Source organism: Corvus hawaiiensis, chromosome 7 (genome assembly GCF_020740725.1).
Source record: "Corvus hawaiiensis isolate bCorHaw1 chromosome 7, bCorHaw1.pri.cur, whole genome shotgun sequence".
Taxonomy (NCBI): domain Eukaryota; kingdom Metazoa; phylum Chordata; class Aves; order Passeriformes; family Corvidae; genus Corvus; species Corvus hawaiiensis.
The window spans coordinates 17,612,196-17,634,651 of record NC_063219.1 but is presented as its reverse complement, the minus strand read 5'-3'; the positions used below and the strand labels follow the sequence as shown (position 1 = coordinate 17,634,651).

General features: G+C 38.7%; 1 protein-coding gene and 1 long non-coding RNA gene across 6 annotated transcripts in view; one reads left to right on the top strand and one right to left on the bottom strand.

Moving 5' to 3' along the window:
* Positions 1 to 22,456, bottom strand: part of PDE11A (phosphodiesterase 11A) — a 118,399-nt gene that overhangs the window by 18,024 nt on the left and 77,919 nt on the right. For all 3 annotated transcript variants that reach the window (XM_048309402.1, XM_048309403.1, XM_048309404.1), the window contains 9 exons: positions 20,630 to 20,776; positions 20,419 to 20,526; positions 15,580 to 15,689; positions 12,916 to 13,006; positions 9,804 to 9,904; positions 6,046 to 6,123; positions 4,602 to 4,665; positions 1,533 to 1,607; positions 425 to 508 (listed from right to left, as the gene is read on the bottom strand). In XM_048309402.1, the coding sequence (XP_048165359.1) occupies positions 425 to 508; positions 1,533 to 1,607; positions 4,602 to 4,665; positions 6,046 to 6,123; positions 9,804 to 9,904; positions 12,916 to 13,006; positions 15,580 to 15,689; positions 20,419 to 20,526; positions 20,630 to 20,776 (858 nt within the window). The remainder of the gene's footprint in view (positions 1 to 424; positions 509 to 1,532; positions 1,608 to 4,601; positions 4,666 to 6,045; positions 6,124 to 9,803; positions 9,905 to 12,915; positions 13,007 to 15,579; positions 15,690 to 20,418; positions 20,527 to 20,629; positions 20,777 to 22,456) is intronic.
* LOC125328536 overlaps positions 1 to 22,456 on the top strand; it is a 120,480-nt gene that overhangs the window by 22,432 nt on the left and 75,592 nt on the right. The gene's annotated exons all lie outside the window — the stretch shown is intronic.

Sequence of the window (22,456 nt, the reverse complement as noted above, 5' to 3'; positions counted from 1 at the left end):
AAAGGCTTGGCCTAGAGTGCCCCTTAGCAGTTTGGGAAGGTGCCAGAAGGAAGCACAAAGGCTCACGCTTGAGTTTCCCTTTGGGTCACACAGCTTTGGACAAGTTTGACAGCACCGACTGAGACTGTCCCTCTGGCACATCTCTGTACAGCGCTCCATACCTCACCATGGTGAGAATCAGTTTGTCTCAAACACAATAATCAATTGCCCTATCAGCTTTTGTAACTTAGAGAGGAATTATGGTTACAGACATTACCACCATCAGGGAATCTGAAGATTTCTGCATGGAATTCAGACTTTTGGTAAAGTCTAAGTAAGATAAGAGTTTAAATAGCTTTCAAGGCTGCTCTGAAAGCTAACTCTTTCCCTAGAGAGACAAGAACAATCTTCTATGGACTCTACAGGAGCAGTAAGTAAAAATTACCTCATACAATGGCATGCAGATGCTATCAATCCACTCGAGCTGCAGCCTGGGTAGTTCATGTTTCCTGTTCCGATCAAAAATGGCCTGAATTGAGAAGGGTACAAAACTGTCATGCTTTAATTGCACTGGAGTATTTTACAGACACATCATCCAGCACTTCACAGCTATGATCAAATTCTCACAACCAGAACACTTTGTAAACCATAATCAATCTTTGCAGCTGTCTTCCTACTGCTTTGCCTGGCATGAAAAATAAACTATTTTCAATTCTGTTTTGAAACTTTTAGGCTGAATGTGTTTGTGTTGTATAATTCTGTGGTGCAAAATAAATGCTCCACAGTTGGAGTTGAGCTGGTAAATAACCTCCTGCAAGAATGTAAAGTAGATACCTTTGAGTAGAATTTTCTGTTTTCTCACATAATGCTTTCCAGCTCAGCAGAACAGCGATGGATCTGAGCTGGCTCTCTTCCTCCCAGTTAAATTCTTTAGAATAATTTCTACCCTTCTTGTGCTGCCTCCAGATAATGGCTGCTCAACATTTTGAGTTATTTAACCTGGATAGGGCTTTATCTTCTAATTATTCAGTGAAAATCTTTATGAAACTTTCCTAGTTCTTGTTTGACACTTTATACGCATCTGCCTACAATCCACTCAATTCCGATTTATCCCTTCAATCACACTACTATATTTAGGTGTATACTTAGAGAAATGCATTTCAGCATTTGATACATCAAATAACATAGATACACATAGATATACAGTGGCAACATAAAGTAAATCTGACAATTTTGATTTCCGTAGGTAGCTGTGATTTTTTAGTTCAATTCTGTGTATTAAATCCAACACCTGCTGCTTAGAAAATTCACTGATAGGATAACCTCAGGAATAGACACAGAAAACAGGTAAAAGGGCTCAATGCAAAAGTGACTGTGTTGACTGGAGAGCTTTTATATATGGTTATAAATGCATATCCTTATTGGAAAGAGCTTTTATTTATTCTAAGATTTTTCTTTATGTACAAAATACAGTTCATTTTTCTGAATGAGCCCAATGATATTTTATTACTCTATTCAAGTTAGTAACTATTTCAGAAGTAATAAAAACTTACTGAAGGGGTGAGTTTGAGTTCAGATCTTTCTCTGTCTCCTTGTTCAAAGAACTCACTGGTTACCAGCTCGGCTGCCTAAAATAAAAATCGTGATAAAGATTAGAGCTCTTGTTATATAACTTTTAGGATAATGAGTTTTTGCTCAGACCATGACTTCAGCCTGTGCTTAACTTTAAAGAAGTGAATAACCTCACTTACAGGACTGACATCAGGCATGTGTTCATATAGTTTTTGGGACTGGGCTTACAGGGGGTATAAACAGCCATAGTCACTGTCAGGCACAGGGACTTACCCCTTTTTGATAGGGAATTGACTTGGGGAATTACATTGTGATGCCAAGGTAGCACTCAATGCAGCTATAAGCAACTTATGAACTGAGACCAAAACAGAAAATTATAACTTCTTGTTGGCATCCACTATTATGTAAAAATGCTTTGTAAAACATGCAAGAGCTCTCTGATTATTTACAGGCTGTTGCCCTATAATAACAACTTCACTTATCAAAGAAACTTCATTAACCAATACCCTCTGTTGTTTTAATCTAATGTGAATTCATAAAGGGTTTTTTCCCCCACTAGGCTTTACTTTTTCTCCCAGTGACTGTCATCATTATAGGATCTGGGCATCTAAGTATGAACTCAGATTGTGATGATCATCTTGATTTAAAATCAAGAAGTGGTAGGCTGGAAGTTAGAATGCATCTTTCTGACTTTTGTGAATGAAGATATTCTATTCAATGCAGAAGTTCTATTCACTTGTGCTTCTTAGAAGAAGAAAAGACTTAAAAATAAATATAGGTATGGAAACCAGAGGGATCTTAAGAAGGCAAACAGTAAACAGTTCTGATATAGTACTGTACTCTTGCCATGTGGGAGGCTTTGAAGGTATGCACATGCAACATTTTGAGATGCAAAAAACCTGGAAGCCAATCTACTAAAGAGGCATACACATCCTAAGGCTCCTGTCATGCCAGTGTATTGTTTTTAAGCTAGGAAATTATTTCATAACGCCAAGGCACAAGTGGGTAAACTAAGCAGAGAACCCGAACTTCATAAAATCTCAAAATTTCTTGCTCTAGCAACTGCATGGTAGGTAATGTTCACAAATGCTAAGCTTGCTAAGGGGTACCAAAATAATTTGAAAGTAGGTGAAGGGATGTTATAAAGTACTCTTAAATCTTAAGCCAGGCTATCACAGTTCGGAATTTTATAATGTATGTAATCCAGTGCATTAATAAAACTCTGGATCAATATTCCAGATAAAGAAATAATTTAACAACTTAGTAGCAATGAAGGGTTTCCCAAGTGTATTGTATAAAAATAATCAAGACATAGTATCATCCTTGTCTCTCAGTGCTATTCTGATCCTGTTCTCCTTATGTCCCTTTCTCTCTTCTTTTATCTGTTTCAATCTTCTCTTCCTGAATTTTTCCGTCTTACATGTGGTCTTTATTCCCTTTGTTTCAAATACATTTTTTTCTTGTGGCACAGTTAAGGTTCAACTATTTCCTGTTTTGCCTCTGTGGACTTACTAGCATTTCTGCTGGACTTACTAGCACTTCTGCTCAACCAGGTAATGTTTCAAGTAATACCAGACTGGATTTTTCAATATAAAGTAAACCCATATACTAAGCTGCAGGGGACTTTTCACCTGTAGACCTCAAAAGTGATAAGCAGAAAAAACCCTAGTTTGCCAGTGGCTCCAGTACTAATTCAGCAGCATAGCACAAAGATTCACAACAAGGAAAGCAGACCCTACCTGACATTTGGCTGTCAATGAAAATGCAGAAGCTAACTGGGTTAAGGAGAAAAAATGAAGAGGGATTGCACACACACTGCAGCATTGGCCAGGTGGCACTGAAAAATCTTGTTACTCAATTTCCCAGTGCAGGATAGAAGAAGCTTTCCTTATTTCCATGTGAGGTGACCATATTCTGGCCAAGTAGAGCAACAGCCTTAGAAGAACTGTTGTCACAGTCTGCTGATAAAGCAAAAAAGTCTCACTTGGCAAAACTGAAAGCTGAGGTGAAGCCCTCCCCCCCTAAATGTTTTTTATTCAGTTGATGAGCATGTAGCTTTCATATATCCCTTTCAGCTTCTGTTACTTCTTTGTCCAAGGAATCTGGCTGCTCCTGCATCACTAGTTATCTGGCCTAGCTTTCTCTTTTTCATCCCAGCTTTATAACTATTACTTGCTGTTACATCAAACTTCTTCCAGGTGTGTACCCAAACCCAGCTGCTCTGGTGTATTTTCAATTTGCTTCTTGCTGCTGTCTATTCCTCCAAAACCCGACACAGTCTGTCTTCTACTGGCTTGTTCTGGACCTCAGTGAAGGACAGAGAATGATTACCATGGATACTGGAAATATTACGGATGGTTTCTGTGTAGACAGGATGTCTGGAAGAGGGAATATCATGGGGCAAATGACAAGAGTTTTGGGACAGGTTTCTTTCTCATACTGTACCTGTTTGTCAGTGCTGGACCCATTTTTTACATCTATTTCTAAAGAGCCTACTCAGCAGAAGAACCCTGAATTTTTATTTGTTGATTTCTAAGTAGAGGAAGTTAAAGAAAGCCCTATATTACACTTGCAATTTTGCAACATGCTTAAGAAAATGAACACATTTCTTTTATCATACATACTGAAGATTTAATGAAAATGAAAATGAAAATTTGCTAATGAAAATTTGCTAATGAAAATTTACAGATAATCTGTTGGTATTTTTGATTTAGGGAAGATTCTGCCACTGCCAAGGAAAACTTTGGGATGAAACAAGTAAATGCAGCTACATGTGGCTAAATGCCTTTTTTGTTTAATCCATCAATTTTTGGATATGGATTTAAAACGTTAGTAAGAGGAGAGGTTGTAAAGCCAGATGTACACACCAACATGTGTACAGGGAAAGATTATGCAATAAACCTTTTTTTGCAGAAACCCCCTGCTATTTTTTTTTAGCATTAATACCGCTGTAAATTGATTCCAGTTTTGGTTCCTTGTAAGCCAGGGCCCTGGGAATATTGTCCTGCCAGTCCCGCCTCCTCCCAGCCCTGCTATTAATCATGACTTGCCTGTCTTGAAATCTCCCACGGTTTGGTCACAGCTCCAAGGTCACAGGCTGTCATTAGCATTGATCTGAAAAACAGAAATGAACAATACAAGCTGAATCAACCTTTGTTGAATTTCTAAACAACTCTGCTCCTGATGCATAAATAAATAATACACATATAAAATGTCAGCCCTTGCACCTTCTTTTCCTCCAGAAAAGAATGACATGTTTGAAATCTTAGCTGTCAGCATGGCTTTTACATTACAATTGTCCCTCAGAAACCTAATGTGTTGCAGGTCATAAGATGATGAATTTTGGTATTGTGCATTGCACACTAGAGAAGAAATGATATTGCAAGGGAGTAACTGCTAATTTTGCAATACTTCTAACACTACTTACATTAATACCTGTAATATATTAGAAAGCATGTGCTTCACATGATATAAGTAAGGGTATTATTACATAATAACACCTGCAACTGGATTAATTTATATGCCTATTTGTAAGTGACTGCTGTAGCAAGAGAGCCTATAATCACAGGAGGCATTCCAGACACTGTTTAAGCAGTTTCTACTGCTCATCTACAATAAAAATTGAAGATTTACTATGAGCTATACGGTTCCACTGTAGTTTAATACCTAGCTACAACCATGTTTTATATGCATTAGGAGAAAGAAACCATTCAGCTGTAGAAAGCGTTTATGTACAGTACATGATGCAGATAAAAGTCTAAGAAAGTTTAAATGAAGAACAAGGGCACTGAAAATGAAACATCAAATATATTGCCTGAATCTAAAATTAGGAATGGGTGAAATGGTATGGAAAATAGAAAATGGCCAATATTTTGTCAGAAGACCAAAAGATAACAGAATTTTAATGAAATTTCAGATAAAATGAGACATAATCAGGCATGCATATGCAAATACACACATTTTATTGTCTAAAAAGTGTGATCTACTCAAACCACCCTCAAAGTCTGAGGTTTTCAATAGAATGCATGCTCAGGGCATTCTTGAGGGCTGGAAGAGTGCTCTGTATATGAAAATTCCCAGGTATAGACAGGAATAGCAGAGAAGTGCATGGCCAGTGAAAAAAGACAGCTGAGAGGAAGAGGGAACGGGGAAACAGACAGGAAAGATCTTTGTGTAGAGAGGCAGAATATTGATACTTTCTGGAAAAAGAGCAGAAGGGCTGAACAAGAACTGGTGAGGCTGGGAAAAAGGGAAGAAAACATGACAGAGTGTGTAGGAGAAACAGGAATGGAGAAGGTGAAGTCATGTTGATTAATCCCAATTGTTTCCTAATATTGAAAAATCAAACCATATATTTCATATCATGGATTGTATTTTTAAAACAAGATACTTTCTCTTGTTATGCTAGGCCTTCAGTCCACAATACATGAAATTCCTTCAACAAATATAGCTACACTTTGAAATAACCAGAAGGCAAGAAAAAGCAGTGCTTACCGAAATATTTCTCGGTGGTTTTTTATAGTCCAATCATAACCACCTTTACTGACAAGTTCAAAAAACTCGGTCCTTCTCCTGCAAAAAGCCAGATTGTCAGAGAAGGAAACAAGACACTTCCAGGGCAGCACTGCAGCAGAAACACAGTTCTCTGTATGGGACAGAATCACCGCACCTCATGTATTATTGTTAAAGCCGTTACACTGACAGTCCATTTAAGCGAAACATACTAATTTCCGAACATGTTCTATAAATGTCTGTTATCAATGTCAGAGTTGCCTCGTAAAAGCAATATTGGATTTATGGTCTCCACAGATAAGGAAATTAATGGCTATGAAATGTTCAGTCTTCCACAGAAGCATGAAATGTTCACCTACAGCAGTGGACAGACAGACAATAGAAACACCCCAGAAATACACACACTTCTGTTTTCTTGTCCTTGCAAAATGGTTTTTACTTCTATATCCTGAAGGGTTTTTCAGAGATGTGCAACTCCTGTTATTTCCAACACACAGAAAGAAACAGACACACACAGGAGCTGCTGCTGTCTGGAGATCATAGTTCTTATAGACTGGAAACTAGGCCTCCCTGCTTGGTCCCATGGTTTGTCTTCTCATGCCTTCTTCATGTCCTCAAACAGGGACAAAATGTGAGATGGACAGAACATGTTAATGCTTGATTGTTGCCTTTAAGAATCAAAATTCTGACTCATCATAGTCTGTAATCTTTTATGGCACTGAGACTCCAAGCAGCTGTTACTGCTTTCAATGTGACTACAATATGTAATAGATCCTGCCCAAGATATAGCAGAAGTTCAGGTACAAAAACCTGGAGCAACTTGTCCTGAGTGACACAACATATGAGCATCAAAGCTGGAAAGCAAATAAATACCTATGTCCTGAGTGACAGTCCAGTGCCCCATCTCATATGAGACTGTGCTGTCTATTTGTCAAGAGGAAATGCAGTTAGATTCCTCAACAGGAGTTTTCCAAGTCTTGTATTTTCTACGTTTACTTCAACTAGACTGAAATTTTGAACAGTGATTATTGACAGCACAGTCTGATGGCAGCCACTACATGTCTGCACACAAGGAGATGCACACTTCCAGAAACATTCCTTTGGTCAGTGGACAGAACATTATGTGGGGTATGTTGTATTATTCTGGTCCCTGACCGTCATGGTTACATGACCAGTCACTCCTACTATAGGGCCTTTCTGTAATGGATTTCATATAGCAGCTAGAACAGGGAGATAAAAGGGCTGCATGATGATAACTAATCACTTATGCATTGGGAAATAAAAGATTTCATTTTGAAGTATTGGATATTCTGCGCAATTCATATGTTCCTGGACAAAAACCAGGCAAGAATGTTTAAAGCTGAAAGCTCAGGAAGATGACATCCCAGAAACCTAATATATTCAAATTTAAAATGTAGAGATCCATAAACAGTAACTAAAAAGGTGAATTTCAAGGCCTTATGTTAGGCTAAAATGTTTAAGGATTTTCTTTGAAATCCATTTAAATGGATACAGAAGTAGTAGTCCATCTCCACATAGAAGTTTCAGTGTAAGAAGGGCTCAACCAGAGGAAAGCAGCCATGTATAATGAAACAATTTAGTGTTTCCTACTGGTTTCTTTGGTATCCAAAATTATGAGGTTTTCTATTAATAAGCAAATATAATACAGCAGCATTTCAGAAACAAACTGAATTATAACAGTTTTCCAGGGTCTTTGAGTAACATTGACTCTGGCTGTATTTTGCCTCAAAGGGAAAGTTATTTTCCTGTGTATAACAAATCCATTTTCTTTACAGCCCAGTGGCTCAAGATATCATTTGAGTGAGTTTCCATAAACTTAATTTTGGTTCCATGCTTTTACTGGTTGTATTATCTACAAGTATCGTTATCTAGAATTATAAACTAAAATCAAATATATTTTCCATCTGATCTGTCATTGAAAGTCATCTTTTTGTTTGTTTGTATAAAAGTAATGCCTTGAAAAGGTCATAAAACCTTGCTCTGCCTGGAATTTTGTTGGTTTTTTTGCTACCTGGAGCTTGTGATCAGTAGGTTTAGTCATTCTAAGAATACTGATATGAGAATTCCCCTCTCTACAAAAATATTGAAGATGTAGCAAACTGAAAAAACAAATTAGGTACTTGTGTAGAAACACCTGTTCATATAGGGTGGCTTTAAGAAGTGTAAACCACCAATGTTTCCAGAGTTATGTTCAAGCACTTTTGGAAATAAAGTAACATAGCTACCACCTTATTAATGAATCCGAGTAACACAAGAGGAAAAAAATAACTCATCTGCAGACTTTTGAGTAAAGAGGCCTCATTTGCTAAAAGTCTTCTGATTGTCCTCAGCCCATCACTTAAGCCCATTTCACTTAAAGCTGTCAGCAAATGGTCATGTCATACCAGCCACCCAGATAACAGGCAATCCTCACAGACAGCTTGAAAAAAGAGTATGCTCAAAAGGCTTTATTTGTCCTCAAGATATTTGTGTCAGCAAGCAGAAATTTCTTCATAGATTAATGTTTAGAAATTATTTATAATAAAACTTCTTGCTAAAATCCTTTCCTAAGAATGCTTCTCTGTGAATGGACTTGCAGGAAACAAAGAGCGTCAGTGCATCTATTGCCAGTACTGTTTAAACAGCCCCTGCCATGGGAACCAAATACTGAGGAACAGACAAAGCAAACATTGCAGCATCCCAATTAGTATTTTTACAATTAACAGTTAAAGATACAATGTTGATATAGATAATTGAAAAATTTCAGGATAAAGACTTTGCCTGAAGTTTTCTTGATACCTGATTTGGTATCATCCACCAGAACATAGGAGAGGCAGAATCCAGGTACACCACCCTAAGAAAAACATTACTAAATGACACCCAGCACTGTACGGGGTAGGATGCTAATGGACAACAAACAAAAATTCCTAAGGATGACTTATTGTCAAGGCTGGGAAGGCAGTGCACTGAAACTGCACATCTACCAGCATTTCTGCCCCTAAGTCAGCTGCAGGCATGTGCCAGATGTCAGAAGTGCAGTGTTATGGTCACACCATGACTCCTCTGACTACATGCATCCTCCCACACAACCTCACTGGGAAGAGCTTGGTAATAATTAACAATATTAAAATACAAGAAGTAGCACCAACTTGAAATCTACTTTGAGATTTGATTTGCAAACAAGGAAAAGGAAGAAAACTGGGTGAGAGAGATCCCACTGCACTTCTCCCCAGTTAAGCTTTTTAAAACCCATTCTCTTCACGTGATGTGAATTGGCATAATTTGTCTTCAAAGCAGCAAAGCGTCTGCTTTGTTACCTCTGCAACTGGGTCTGTAACTAAATACAGTATTTCTTAGCATACATTTTTAGAAATGCTGAAATGTTGGAAAAGAATTCTCAAGTGTCACTGATTTTCTATATACCTGAAGAAATGATCACAGAAGGGATAGAAAAATTATGGGACTGAGCTGTAACTGGTTCCTGGGATTGCTTTGAAGTATAAACCTAGGATTTCACTTGCTTTTGGTTGATACAGACATGTTACATATTAAAGCAAAACTTACTTTGACACTTGAGATATTTCTATTAGTCTAAAAGATACTAAGTATTAGACTAAACCTCTTCAACCATAGCTAAACACTAATTTCTCATATTATATATCCTTATTGGTATTTAATAGCTCATTAGAGTAAGTTCTCTGAATTTTCATTCATCAAATACAAGAAATGCCAATACTTACTCAAAATACAGAGTGAGGTCTGTTGCCAATATCGATTGCTTTAGAAGCTGCATAAGGTCACTGTAGTCCTTAGAGGACAAGTTAGCAAAGATGTTGTGACCCTATAATCAAAGAGATAAAAGAGGTAAAGGGCTAACAATCAATATAACTTTTTAAAAGGTTTTCTAACTTGTTAGTGTACTGTTTCCCTGTAATGCAAGCTTTTTCTGATTCATGGCAAAGCTATGACAAAATAATAATAATGTTAATACTGCTGAGATTACACTGAGGTAGAAGAGTTGATGATTGTTATCAAGCACCTGGTATGTTTTTCTAAACTCTGCTGAAATTACAGCCTTTCGAGTAAAGATTTACTCTCTGCTCTGACCCTGCACAGACTCAGTTTATGGGGAAAAACTATGGATACATCTCAATCTCTTCCCTTATTAAACGTTTTGGGGAGCTGTGTATTGGAGCTCTTGAGTTGTGATCCTAATAGATTTATCTGTGCTGCTGCTTGCGTGCACACAAATTGCTGTTAGAGCAGTCAAGGACACTAAATCAGCTTTTCATTCAAAACAGCCCATTTGCTCACTCTGCCCATTACTGTCTTACAGTGTATGCAATCACTGCCTATGTAGGCTAAAGAACCACAACTTTATATGCAGTTTAAGCACCCTTTGTGGGCCTAACTGGCTGCTTTTTAAGGGATTGTGGATTAGGAATTTGAAAGATGCACTATGGCCAAAATGAAAGGAAATTAATTATTTGATGTTGCTGTTTGAGAGGGGAAAGCTTCTTTTGTAACCAAATTTCTGAAAACAAGAAGAGGGACAGAGATCCTGTAATTCCTCTTTGAAATTCTCGAGACAGCAAGATGAAAGAAACAAAATTAATAAAAAATTCTAAATGTAAGCTTAGGAAGTGATCTTTGTGACAATAGTCACATATATTAACATAGATAAAAATATTACAGGGCTTTTTTCCTTAATTACCTATATAAATATTGAAGTTCTTTCTAAACAGAGTCTTATTTTGGTGATATTTAGTCTTGTAGTGCCCACATTCCGTATGCACTGCCATCTACTGCTTAGGAAGACTAAAATGCCCTTAAAACCTAGAATTTTCCAGCAACAGGGAACCATGATGGACATATGAACATAACCATGATAGCTGGAGGACATATATGAGGTAAGGTCTGGGGAGGTAGAGGTGTCATTTTTTAATAGAGAAGCTAATTGTTGGACTAAAAAAATAATTTGCCATGCATAAAATAGTTTCTTTTCAGCTAAATATTGAGAAGGCTTTGTGAATCTAAAGCTTATTTCTGAAAAGAAAAAATTAGAACCAAGGTACTAAGAAGAAAATAGGAGTTCTTGCAACAGGGCTAATTTACCATGTTTGTTATTCTGTAATATCTACTGCTTTTCTGAGCTGTTTCATGGTGTACAAAACCATGTCACTACAAAGACCAAGATCACTTTTATTGAGGTTAGCATGTCAAGAGTAAAGGATAAACCGCCCCTTAGTCCAACATGCTAAAAATCTGAATAAATGATACAACATACTATGTTTCCAACTAGACAGCAAAGACAGACTAGAATATTTCAGCTTATTTCAGAGACCAATTGCTCAGCTGGTAACAGACAGTGTATCTTTAAGCAGATTAGAGGTTCCAAATCTGCATTTATTCCAAACTAAGCAGTATTGTGTTCCATTAGCAAACTGTATGTGTTGGATAAAAATTACACAGCATCCTTTTTCTGGTCTAGACATGAGGACCTCGAGAAGAAGCTGTCTGAATGATCAAATTTGAGGACTTGCATTTCAAGTAATATTTTACATCTCTGAAAGAACCTGGAGTAGAGTCCAAATATTTTTTTTTTCCTAATTTCTTGATTTTTAAGCTGGAAAAGATAAAGAAAAGGATCTAGACTGACACGATCTATGAACTTCTACAGAGCTGTCCATGTCTTGAGCCTGAGACATTCAATTACGATGATTTCAGGAACTAGAGAACTCACTGTTTTCCAGAAAAGCTTCTTCCAGAGGCTGAACAGTGTCACCAGTTTAGTGAAAAAACAGCAAAAAATCCCCACCCAAACCCCTTTGTTTTTTTCCTATTCTGAACCAGTCTGTTTAGCATCCAAATGCTGCTTTTTGGTACACCTTTCCCTGGCAGTATAAGGAGCCATTTATATCCTAATATCACCTTTTAGATAAACTGGCCTAGGCTAAATGGATTAGAGCTGTTAAAATCTCATGCCAGTGCTCTCTTTTCCCATGTTTGCTTTTGAAGTATAATGTCAAGAAATTGAACAATAAAGGTGCAGTTCTGTGACAAATCTCCCTGGCAGTGCACACAGAGGTAAAGCCATCACCCTGTTCCCATTTGTCTGTGATGATGAGACATTGCAGATCTCTTCAGAAGTTACTACAGATCAAGCTATGGTCTCCAACTATGCTGCATGAACAACCATTTTTATATTTACTGAATGCATTTTGTAGCAACCAATCTGTGTGAATTAAGAAAACACATCCACTGTTTTAAAAGGACTGCATGTCCATCCTTCCACTTTTCTCAGTTATTAAATCGCTGGGGTAGTGCATGCTGTATACTGTTGCATGCAAGATATTCTAGGCAAGACCTATGTCTTCACAGGTATCTGCAAAGCAATTAATGTACTTTGGACAGCATGATATTACTGATTTTAATTTTTAAAAATAGTGTATTAAATTACAAAAAAATCATAAAAATACTGATTACAGAAAGGCTGCCAAAGAAATGGTGCAGTTAAAGATGGCTCTGATACTCTGAATATGACACCTGTGGGGAAAGGTGAGCACCTGTTTCAGCTACCTCTAAACCAGGATATATGTAAGAAGATGGAGAAAAGCCGACAATATGATTAGGATGTATTCTCCTTGCCCCTCGCTGATTGAGACAAATATAATCTCTGTGCTCTATGATCATTTGTAGTTGTTTAATTTTGTGCTGGTTGTGACCTTTGTGGTAACCAATAAATAATTCCTCAAGGAGAGGGCATTAAAAAGGTACTGTATGTGGTATTTCCTTTCTCCAGCTGAAACTGCCCAACAGTTTACAGTGAGATTAACAGTAATGCTTTTGTACCTCACTTTGGAGAATCATGACAGCGTGATTGAAATGGTGGTGCTCCAAGGTAGCAGAGGTGCCGTAGAGCTGAGCTAAGGCTGATCCACTCCTGAAACAGAACACGGGAAGGCAACAAATCCCGCTCGTCTGCTTACGAAGCAGGTTTCAGAGACAATTTAGTAACAAAAGTACACAGCCACACTCTCCACCTCCACTTCAGCAACCCCACTTAAGACAATTGATGAGATCAAAATACTAATTTAAATCCAGATACAAAGCATTTATGTTCCAGACTTTGTTAAATATTGTCACCTGACTAAAGATTTTTCTAGAACTACAGGAAATTGTGTAATGCAACTTTCCAAGTGCCTCAGTAACAGCAACAGCACAGGCACAGCACTGCACAGTAAAGACACACAATAACGTCCTTCAGCTGGGATCGGCTGTTCTCCTGCTACCTTTTATTTTTAATTCTTAATAGGCATAAACATAAGGGCTTACAATGGGCAACTACAAACTCTTAAAATAAAACCCCAAAACACAACAACAAACCCAACTGCAAATACTAAGGCAAACAAAAGACCACAAGTAAAAGCAGTGAATATGAAAGTAAAGCTTAGCATATCTCTAGAATGTATTTTCTCATCACATTTACTGTCTAAACCAAAATCAGATTCAAAATGTACAGAGCAGGTGGGTTTTCTAAGTTTAAAGGACAAAAATGTACAGAATAAAATTATAAAATTGCAAATTGCTGGGAAGTGCTGGGAATGGGACTGGATTGTCAAAACGGTCACTGTTCACCAAGTACCAAAGCACTTCAGGCAAAGTACTTCACTTCTGGGACCCAGCCTAAAGTGACAAGATGGGTTTTCTTTCCAAAGAAATGAGAGTAAGAGTTTATGCTAGAGACAGAAGGAGTCTCCTAGGAGCATATACCATAAAACTGCACCATACTGATACTTAATTATCAGAAGCAGCTATATGAGAGAACAGGATGTCCAGGAAACATCATCCCTAGAGAATGTGATGTTGACATATATAACAGAGCCATTTGAGACAACTGTGATATTGCCTCCATCATATACCTCTTGAACTTTCATCATACAGAACAGCAGTATTGGACACTGAAGATAAAATAGGAAAATGTGATGCTTAAATTTATGTCAGGTTAGAGGAATAAATCATAGTTGGCGTTACGAAAACTACAGCTTCTGTTTTCAGGGATGTTTTATACATGTGTGGTAATGTTTGTCTTTCATTAAATGTCTTCAGCAGTTTCTTTATGGAGTCATAAAATGGTAGCCTCCTCTCCGTACTCTGCTGTCATACAAGTATAAATGATAGCAGTCTAATGCTGAACCCTGTACCTTTAACTTAGCCCTTCCTCTGCACAAAAGATGCTCTTGTGTAATGGTACAGCAGAGAAGTGGTTAACTTAATCAGAGCCTAAAATGGCCAGGATGTAAATCTTAGGTCTCGTCTTTGTAAATTAGGAACATAAACATCAATCAGCTGAGCTTCCTTCCCATTTGTCTCATCTATTTTGATTCTCTTCAAGACTCAGCTGCAAAAAGGCATCTAGCAGTGCTTGGTAACCTTTGCACCACAAGTTCTGTCTTTTGAGCACTGCAATTGATTTTCCCTGCTATGGTGATTGAAGATCCAGACAGTGTCATTGTTTCATTGAGATTGTATGGCAACACCAATACCTCAGGAAATGGCAGCTTAGTGAACATCAGAAACATCAGTTTGAGTGATGGTCACTGAGGCAACTTGCCCCCAGAAATGCAGCAGCTCATGCATACACACATTGCAGCAGAGTACTTCTGCAAAAGGTAGGACAAAATAGGCTAATACAGCATCACTCTGCCTTTCAAGTATCTTTGGACAACCTTTTGACCACTCCCCCATCACACTGGATGATTAGCAGTATGGCAGGACAGAAGAAGCTGAAAATGCACAGTGGGATCTGCAGGACAGGAATGCCTTTGGGCCTCAAATTCTGACTGCAGAGTAACCGTTGAATGAAGAAAACAACATGGGATTGAAGGAATCTCTGTGTCTGGCAGCTTTATTTCACAGCTTGGCCAGGATGTTGCTGGGGACATTTTCTGTTGTCCCTCCCATTATCAGGGAACACAGATTTTGGAATGAATTTGACCTTAGTCTAAGGAGTTCCCTTACCTACACAGTTATAAGTACCACCCTTAAACTTTCTACAAACCTGCGTCTACCTCACTGTGCCTGAAGGCAGCAGCATGGTTTTTGTGAAAGCATTGTTTCAGTTTCACTTATTTTCTTTTCTTCTCAATAGTAGAACAAGGTTTTGTTTAATGTCATGCACCCCAGTCAGCAAGAACAACCCACACAGACAATTTAGGTACTTCCTGAGTTGAAAGTCAGAATCAGTAACAGCTGAGCCTGAAAAGAACATCAAGTTTTGGCACCACATTTCAATATGTGGTGTCAGTTCAACAGCCAGCTACAAAGGACAAGCCAGCAATTACTTAAAGGAACAGAGAATGATAAAGATGGATAGTCCCTCACTGCACTCAGGAATAAGAGTACTTGGCCTTGGCCTAGCAGGCTTGAAATTAATGCTTCATTCTTTATCCTGGTCACCTTTTGCTCTCCCATGGAAGAAAACCAAATTAAAATAGTAAGAATTAGAAAGCTTACTTGGCTTGGAAGGCATTGTTGGTTCCCCTGTGGTCAAGGTCGTGACATAAGCATCCCACAATCAAAGCTAAAATTTCAATTTCAGTTAGAATCTCCTGAAATCCTGCAGTCTGAGAGCAGAAAAAAAATAGCAGCTGTAACGATCAGTAGCAAAAGGGATAAGTAATGTTAGTCCATCGAGCAACAGTCAACTTTGTTTTGAAACCATGAACGTTTCAGTAAGGAGAAGATAAATGCTTTATTGTCATATTCTATTCCCTGCTGTATGTCAGATGGTTAGCAGAATAGATAATGTCCTTGGAGTGATCTGTTATTATCTCTCTGTTGCATTTCCAGCATGCCATTTCTCTGCTACCCAGGAGGCACTAAAGGCACAAAGAGCTGAAAACAAATACCAGTAATGGCAAACTGAGACAGGAACTGGATTTTTCTATCAGAGAAATAAAAAACCAAAACCAAGCTGATTCCATTTTGAAATTAATGTTTAGATAAGTACTTAGAAAGATTTCCTGAATCTTGAGATGACCATCTTAGTCAATCCCTACTGTCAGGGATAGCTGACATGTTAAATTGGAAGACCTTTAAAAGAACCCAGGTAAAATATACTCTATGGAACTGTTATGAACTATTAGGAGATTTTTTAAAAATCTGTGACAGTGAAATGAAGTGGCATGATTTAAGGAGTCAAATGATTTAAATGTGTCAAAGGGCATATTTCTGCTGCAGATACCCACTTGAATTTGGAAGAGATATTTGAAAACAAATGCAATGAAATTCCGTACAAGCAGATCAGACATGACTGACTATGTGAATGGGGGAATTAATCCTAGAAACATTTTTTTACCACTATGCTTCTCCTTGCGGATACTTGTCATAGCAGTATTCCTGCCTCAACTGGCTCATGTCAGAAAAGAAACACTTACTGTTATTGCTAACCTCAAGCATCCTGAACAGATCCTGTCTGGAGGAGGTGCTAGAGCGTCTGTGGGACACCACCTCACTGGTGCTGTGTCTCTTACCCATGGCAGAAACAACCTGCTTCTTCAGAAGCAGAAGGGCGTGTTGCCCACAAAAACGACTGGCTGAGCTGGAAAATCATAACACTTGTCTTTTCACAGTGCCAGTCTCCAGTGACACTCCTCAATTAGCCACATGATGTAGTTCGCATGAAAGGAAATAACATACAAGAAACACAAAATACATTTGTGTTGGAGGACCAGACCAAGGCTGAACACTAATACCATGTAAGAATTCCAAATGTCATTGATTTTCAACAGGGCATAATTTCACCCACTGGCAAGAAGAGGGTTTAAGTGATACAATGGGACTTGTTGCCCTTCCCTGGTGGGAACTTACACCCCACTCAGAAATGCCAATCAATTGCTGCAATACTCTGTGAAAGCTCTGCTATTCACCCTGAAGACCACAAATTCTACTTAAAGAAATGCACATTCAAATCTAAGTAGCCTCTGTTTAGACAGTCTGATATGTGGCCACAGTTAATACTTAGGCAGTACAGGAAGCCAAGCTCCCCCAGGTGCTCAGGAATGCATTTCAGTGGGAATTGAGGAAGTGCAAGACTTGCTACAAAAGCTTTATAATTACTTAAAGTTTACACATCAGAAAAGATAATCAAGTATGAGGAAAAAACCGATTAATTTTGTGTAGAATCCACTGGTGTACAGAATAACTTGAATAATAGGAAAGAGATTCGCCTGATTTCTAGCAGAATTGCTTTTTGTTTAATTTCAGTAACATCTACCCAAGTAGAAAAAATCCTCTAAAAATAGTGCTTTCACTTTTTATTTTTTTCAACATAGCTCTTGCATAACAAATAATAATAGAGGTCTATTTATAAAAAGGGATTAAAAATAGTTTCTAACTGACAACACATCATGTGTCAAGTTTCAATCTAGAGAAAATATTCATGGCTAAGTTAAAACAACTTAAAAGAGAAGTTTTATAATATAAAATTGATGTTGTAATAAATATTCTTTAGTGTAATCCAAGCTTTGATTAAATTCAAGGATTCAGCCTGTATTGCAAATGCAGGAAAGCCGATTAAGGAATTTATTAACAGTAGCAATATCTCAAAAATAAATGGCACATTTAATTTAATGAAAAGTCTTGTCACTGAATATATGAAAGAAATATATCATATGTCATGTAGTAAAAAACATTTCATTTAAAACAATACTACAGTAAGGGGATATCGTCTTTGAACATAATGCAAGTAAACAGAGGATTACATTTCCCTGTTTTCTGAATTTACAAGAGAAAAAAGAATACATGGCTATAGACGACGGTGCAGTAAAATTTATTTTCACCAGAAAAGGAATGACCCATAACTCACGAGTGGCAGAGTCTCCAGTGAGTTATGGAGGTCATTCTTTCATGTGAGGAAATGAATTGCATTCATTATACCTTGCCCCACATCTATATGTTTTGTTATTAGCACACCAGATGGGATTTTAATTTGGTATTGCTTACTTGTTCATTTTTGCCCTTTGAAATAAGTATCAATGTGAACTTGGCAAAGGCATTGATAATGAAGCCTGGGCTTGATCCTGCATTTACTCTCATGTACTCCCGTAACCTGCTGGAGCAGTCTTGCTGCAGTGCTTCTCTTCAGAATACTTGGGCATCTGAAATATAGAACTATGGCTTGCAGAACTGGGCTTATAATTGTTCGGGAGAGAGAAAATACATACTTAGATATACAGGAACATGCTTTAGATATGCAAAAGGCTGAGTTTACCAGGAATGAAACAACTGGTTTACTCTTTGTTGAATTTCTGTTGTTCGGCTTGTTCAACACAGCTGAATTTTCCTTGTGCATTCAGTGGGAGTATGGTGGCCCTTAGAGGCTACTGCATTACAGGTTAGACATTACTCTGCTGTGGTAAATCCTACCTGAAAATGCCCTAAAATAGAATTACTGGTTTATATTTTTGGGGCAGTCTGTATTGCTGACTATCATGGAGAAATCAGAAATAAGGGGCAATAACTGTACAAAGCAGTGCCTTCTCGACCAGCAGAGAAAGGCTCTGATAAGCCCTTCAAAGGGTTTGTCAAAGAATTTTCCCCTTTTTACCAGTGAAAAAAGAAGGCACACACTAACTTGGATGGTATCCCCAAGATAAACACAGTAGGAGCAAGCCTTGTATTATTACTAGTCTTGAGTCTCTCTTTTGTGTCTTTGTTTTTGCACAAAATGAATCTTCCTGGCTCTGGAAGGGAGAGCAGACCAAACAGATCACACACCTGAACTTATTCTGTTCTCAGCCAGAGCAAAGTGGGGCGAGATGTGTGGTGAGTCCAATGCTGTGGCCACTTGCATCCAGCCCTGCACATGGAATTGCTCATTCTGTTTATTACCAGGAGCATGGGTGAGGAAATGAACTTGGCTTAAAAATGCCGGATCACATTCCAGAGACAGTTGCATCCCTGTGCTGACTGCTAAAAGGATTCTGAAATTATGCTGTGAGAACCACGGTCAGAGCATCTGTCGATGGAGGCCCGGGAGGCTGCTGGTGGCTGCTGGAGCAGCAGGGCCCTGCTTCCTCCCTGCTGGCCCCAATGCGGGCACCACTAGCCGGGATGGAGATGCCTAGTCCCACCGACAGAGCAGCATGCCGCAAACCTGGCCTCGGAGCTCCACCTAGGGGTGTCACCGCTGGGGCTGGAGGCTCCCCACCCCTGGCAGTTTCTGGCAGAAATTACTGTAATTCACACCCAGCGGCATCGCCTGCCTTTGCCCATACTCATCAGAGTAAAATGCTTTTCGTTTTTCTAAAACTGAAAAAAAAAGCATGTCAAGTTCATAAAACCTTAAAGACTACCAACACCCAGGCATTATCACCGAATTTCCTTAGAGAGCATCAGCAAGTGCCTGCTGAAACAATGTTAACTCTGCTCAGCTCAGCAGCCTCATGCCCAGAGGAAGAGGTGACCATTCTCTCACTGAACATCTCCCTTTCCTTTGTCTCATGGTGTATGGTACAGCTTCACTATGCCTCCATCAACACTCACAGAAATACACCCACCCTGCTGGGATGGACCAAGCACTAGAACAACATCTACCTGCTAGTGGAAGTCAGACTTTTTTTCTTGCCTAACACACAAAATTCTAGCATCCAGGACCACTGAGTTTTTTATTGGTACAAGAATTAACTAGCCAAACGTGTTACTTCACGCAGTGAGGTTGCTGTGAGGTAGGGAGAGAGAGCAGCATACTTTTTCTGGTATGCTAGCAGTGGTACTTTCAGCAGAATTTACTTGTATGCTGAAAGGAGCTACAGGTACTGCTGGAGATACGTGGCAGTAAAACCCCTAAGTGTCAACAGTGTCCAGTGGAGACTCAAGACTCACTTAGATCACTATGCTGGAAGATGATTTTCAAATGTTTTGAGGCAGTACCTTCTAAAACTATTTAGATGAAGCTGGATAAGGAGATAATAAATATCAACAAAATAAATACTTTGGAATTCTAATCTTCTTTGGTTTTGTAGTTCCCAACCAGGATTTTGAAATAAATGTCAAATCAAAGAGTTCCAAAAGAAAAACATCTTGTAAGATCAAGATCTGCAATAACAAGAGCACTCCAAGACTGCCATCTGTTTTCAGTCACTTTAATGTCTCTGTGATATCACTGTCACTAAAACACTATACGGTTTTGCCAAATATGTGCTGCCTTAAGTTGAGCAAGTTCAGTCTGCTTTGCTACTGGAAATAAGTAGCATAATAACTAGAAAAGAAATTGAATGCTGGAAAATGTTTAGACAGGTTAGGCAATGTGTCAGTAAAAGCTCTTAGGGGACTGTGTAGCTGGATACTCACAGTTAACATGGCAAACATCAGCTGGCAGACGTTGAAAGCGTGCCTCCAGTTGTGATACAAAACCATTCGATAGTTCTTCCGCACCGTCAAAAGCCACCTACACAGTGTCTGAAATTGAAAGTACAATTTGTAGCAGGGCTACTAAATGTGTACAAATGGACAGAGCAGTGCCAAGACAAAAGCAGCAGATATTTGCAGCGCAGATGGTTACCTCGTAGTCAATTTTAAATTTCTGAACCATTCCAAGCTCCATGAACATCCTCAGGGCTGCAGTAATCATGGCATCCACATCGAGCGAGAAGTCATCAAAATGGATATTGTCAATGCCAAGCTCTGACACCAGAGGGATGTTTGCTGCCTGAAAATGCCAAAGGGAAATATCTGATTCAAAACTTCAGTCTTTTTTTCTTTTTTTTCACTCTTACAAGAAACAAACTGTACATCAGTTTTGACCTGCCAATACATCCCCTGCTTGATTCAAATGCTGATCAGTAAGTCTTCATCTGAGAAATACAAACACATCAAGCTAACAGAGTGTGGAAACGGTAGGAAGGAGAAGAACCTCGTATGAGCAGGAAATATGTTCACCATCCCAACTGGAGCCCAGATACAGCATTTAGACTGAAAGCTGACCACTTTACAGCTACTGCAGTAACACAATATATTCCAATGCAAACGACAGTGCTGTAATGCAAGAAACAGCTGGATAGCCAGAAGCTGGGAGTTGTAATTGCTACCACTTAGAAATGCAAAGTAAATATACTGCTCTGCAGAATTTCTTCATCCAAATGTCTTCACAATCGTAAGCATACAAGTGCCCTTTGCTTTACACTGTTCACTACACACACATAGAACTAAAAGAAGAGGAATACAAGAAATGTCTAGCAGAAGTACTCTCCAAAGTAAAATAAAAGAATTTTCAACATGCTGATTATATAGTAAGCCAATAAAAAACCAGCAAAAGCCTTACATTTTTCTTTGTCTGTGTAACAGGGACTTCTGTTTGTAAGAGAGGAATGAGCTTCTCATGCACACACAAAATAGGAATGTGTGCTGGACTGGCTAATGTACTTAGCTCAGCACACAGATGTGCTGTGGCCTGCTCAGTGGCAGCACCTGCATGAGCCAGGCAGAGGTGCTGACAAAACTCCTAGGCTTCTCTACCCTTCCTTACGGCCCTTCAGACTTGCTGCTCATCTCTCTAGAGAGGGCAGGTGCAGGGGGATGAATCTCCTGAAGGAGCATCTGTCCCCTGTCATCTGCAGTGAGAAGGTGATGGGTCAGGTAGAAGCCTCACAAAGGGGCTGGATCCAGCTCACAGGCTATGGGCTGGACAATGCTGAATTAGTCACATGGATTCAGCTGGTGTGGCATATTCAGCTATGCACTTGCATAAAATACCAGTTAGTTCATGCAACTGTAATGTAAGTTCACTTCACTGTTACAGCTTCTATGTGACTACCTTATGGTTTTCCTTTTTGAAAACCTGTGTTTTGAAATACTGCACTCTAACTACAAATTACTGATATTAAAAATCTTTTGGCTGAAGACAAAGTGCCACCTCAATAATTACTTTATGCAGAGATTAAGCTGCTTTAGCTACACCATGTAAGAGAAGATGGTGGTAGCCTGTCATAAAATAGTATTAACACTGTGGTTTTAACTTATTTGCTAGGTAGAAGGAAAGTCTATTCGGTTCAGTATCCAGTAAAGCATGCCAGTACCTCAGAAAGTCATGGTGCTGTGCCAGGGAGCTTAACTGATACAGGAAATACAACAAACCTATCAAGTGTCATCCCAGGACACAGCTGAAGAACCTCTGGAGCATGCATGCTCCAGAGATGCAAGTTCTGTTAACTACACACTCAGTTGTCTGCTAACATACTTTCCCAGGTTGAATCAATTCAGCATGTTTTTCTGAGTGATCATTGAAATACTGGAATACTTCTAGATGATCCCAACAGGAGTTACACCTTAACAGCCTTTAAGATCTGAAAAACTATGTCTGTACTTCCCAGTGTAAGGAAGGCAGGAAGGA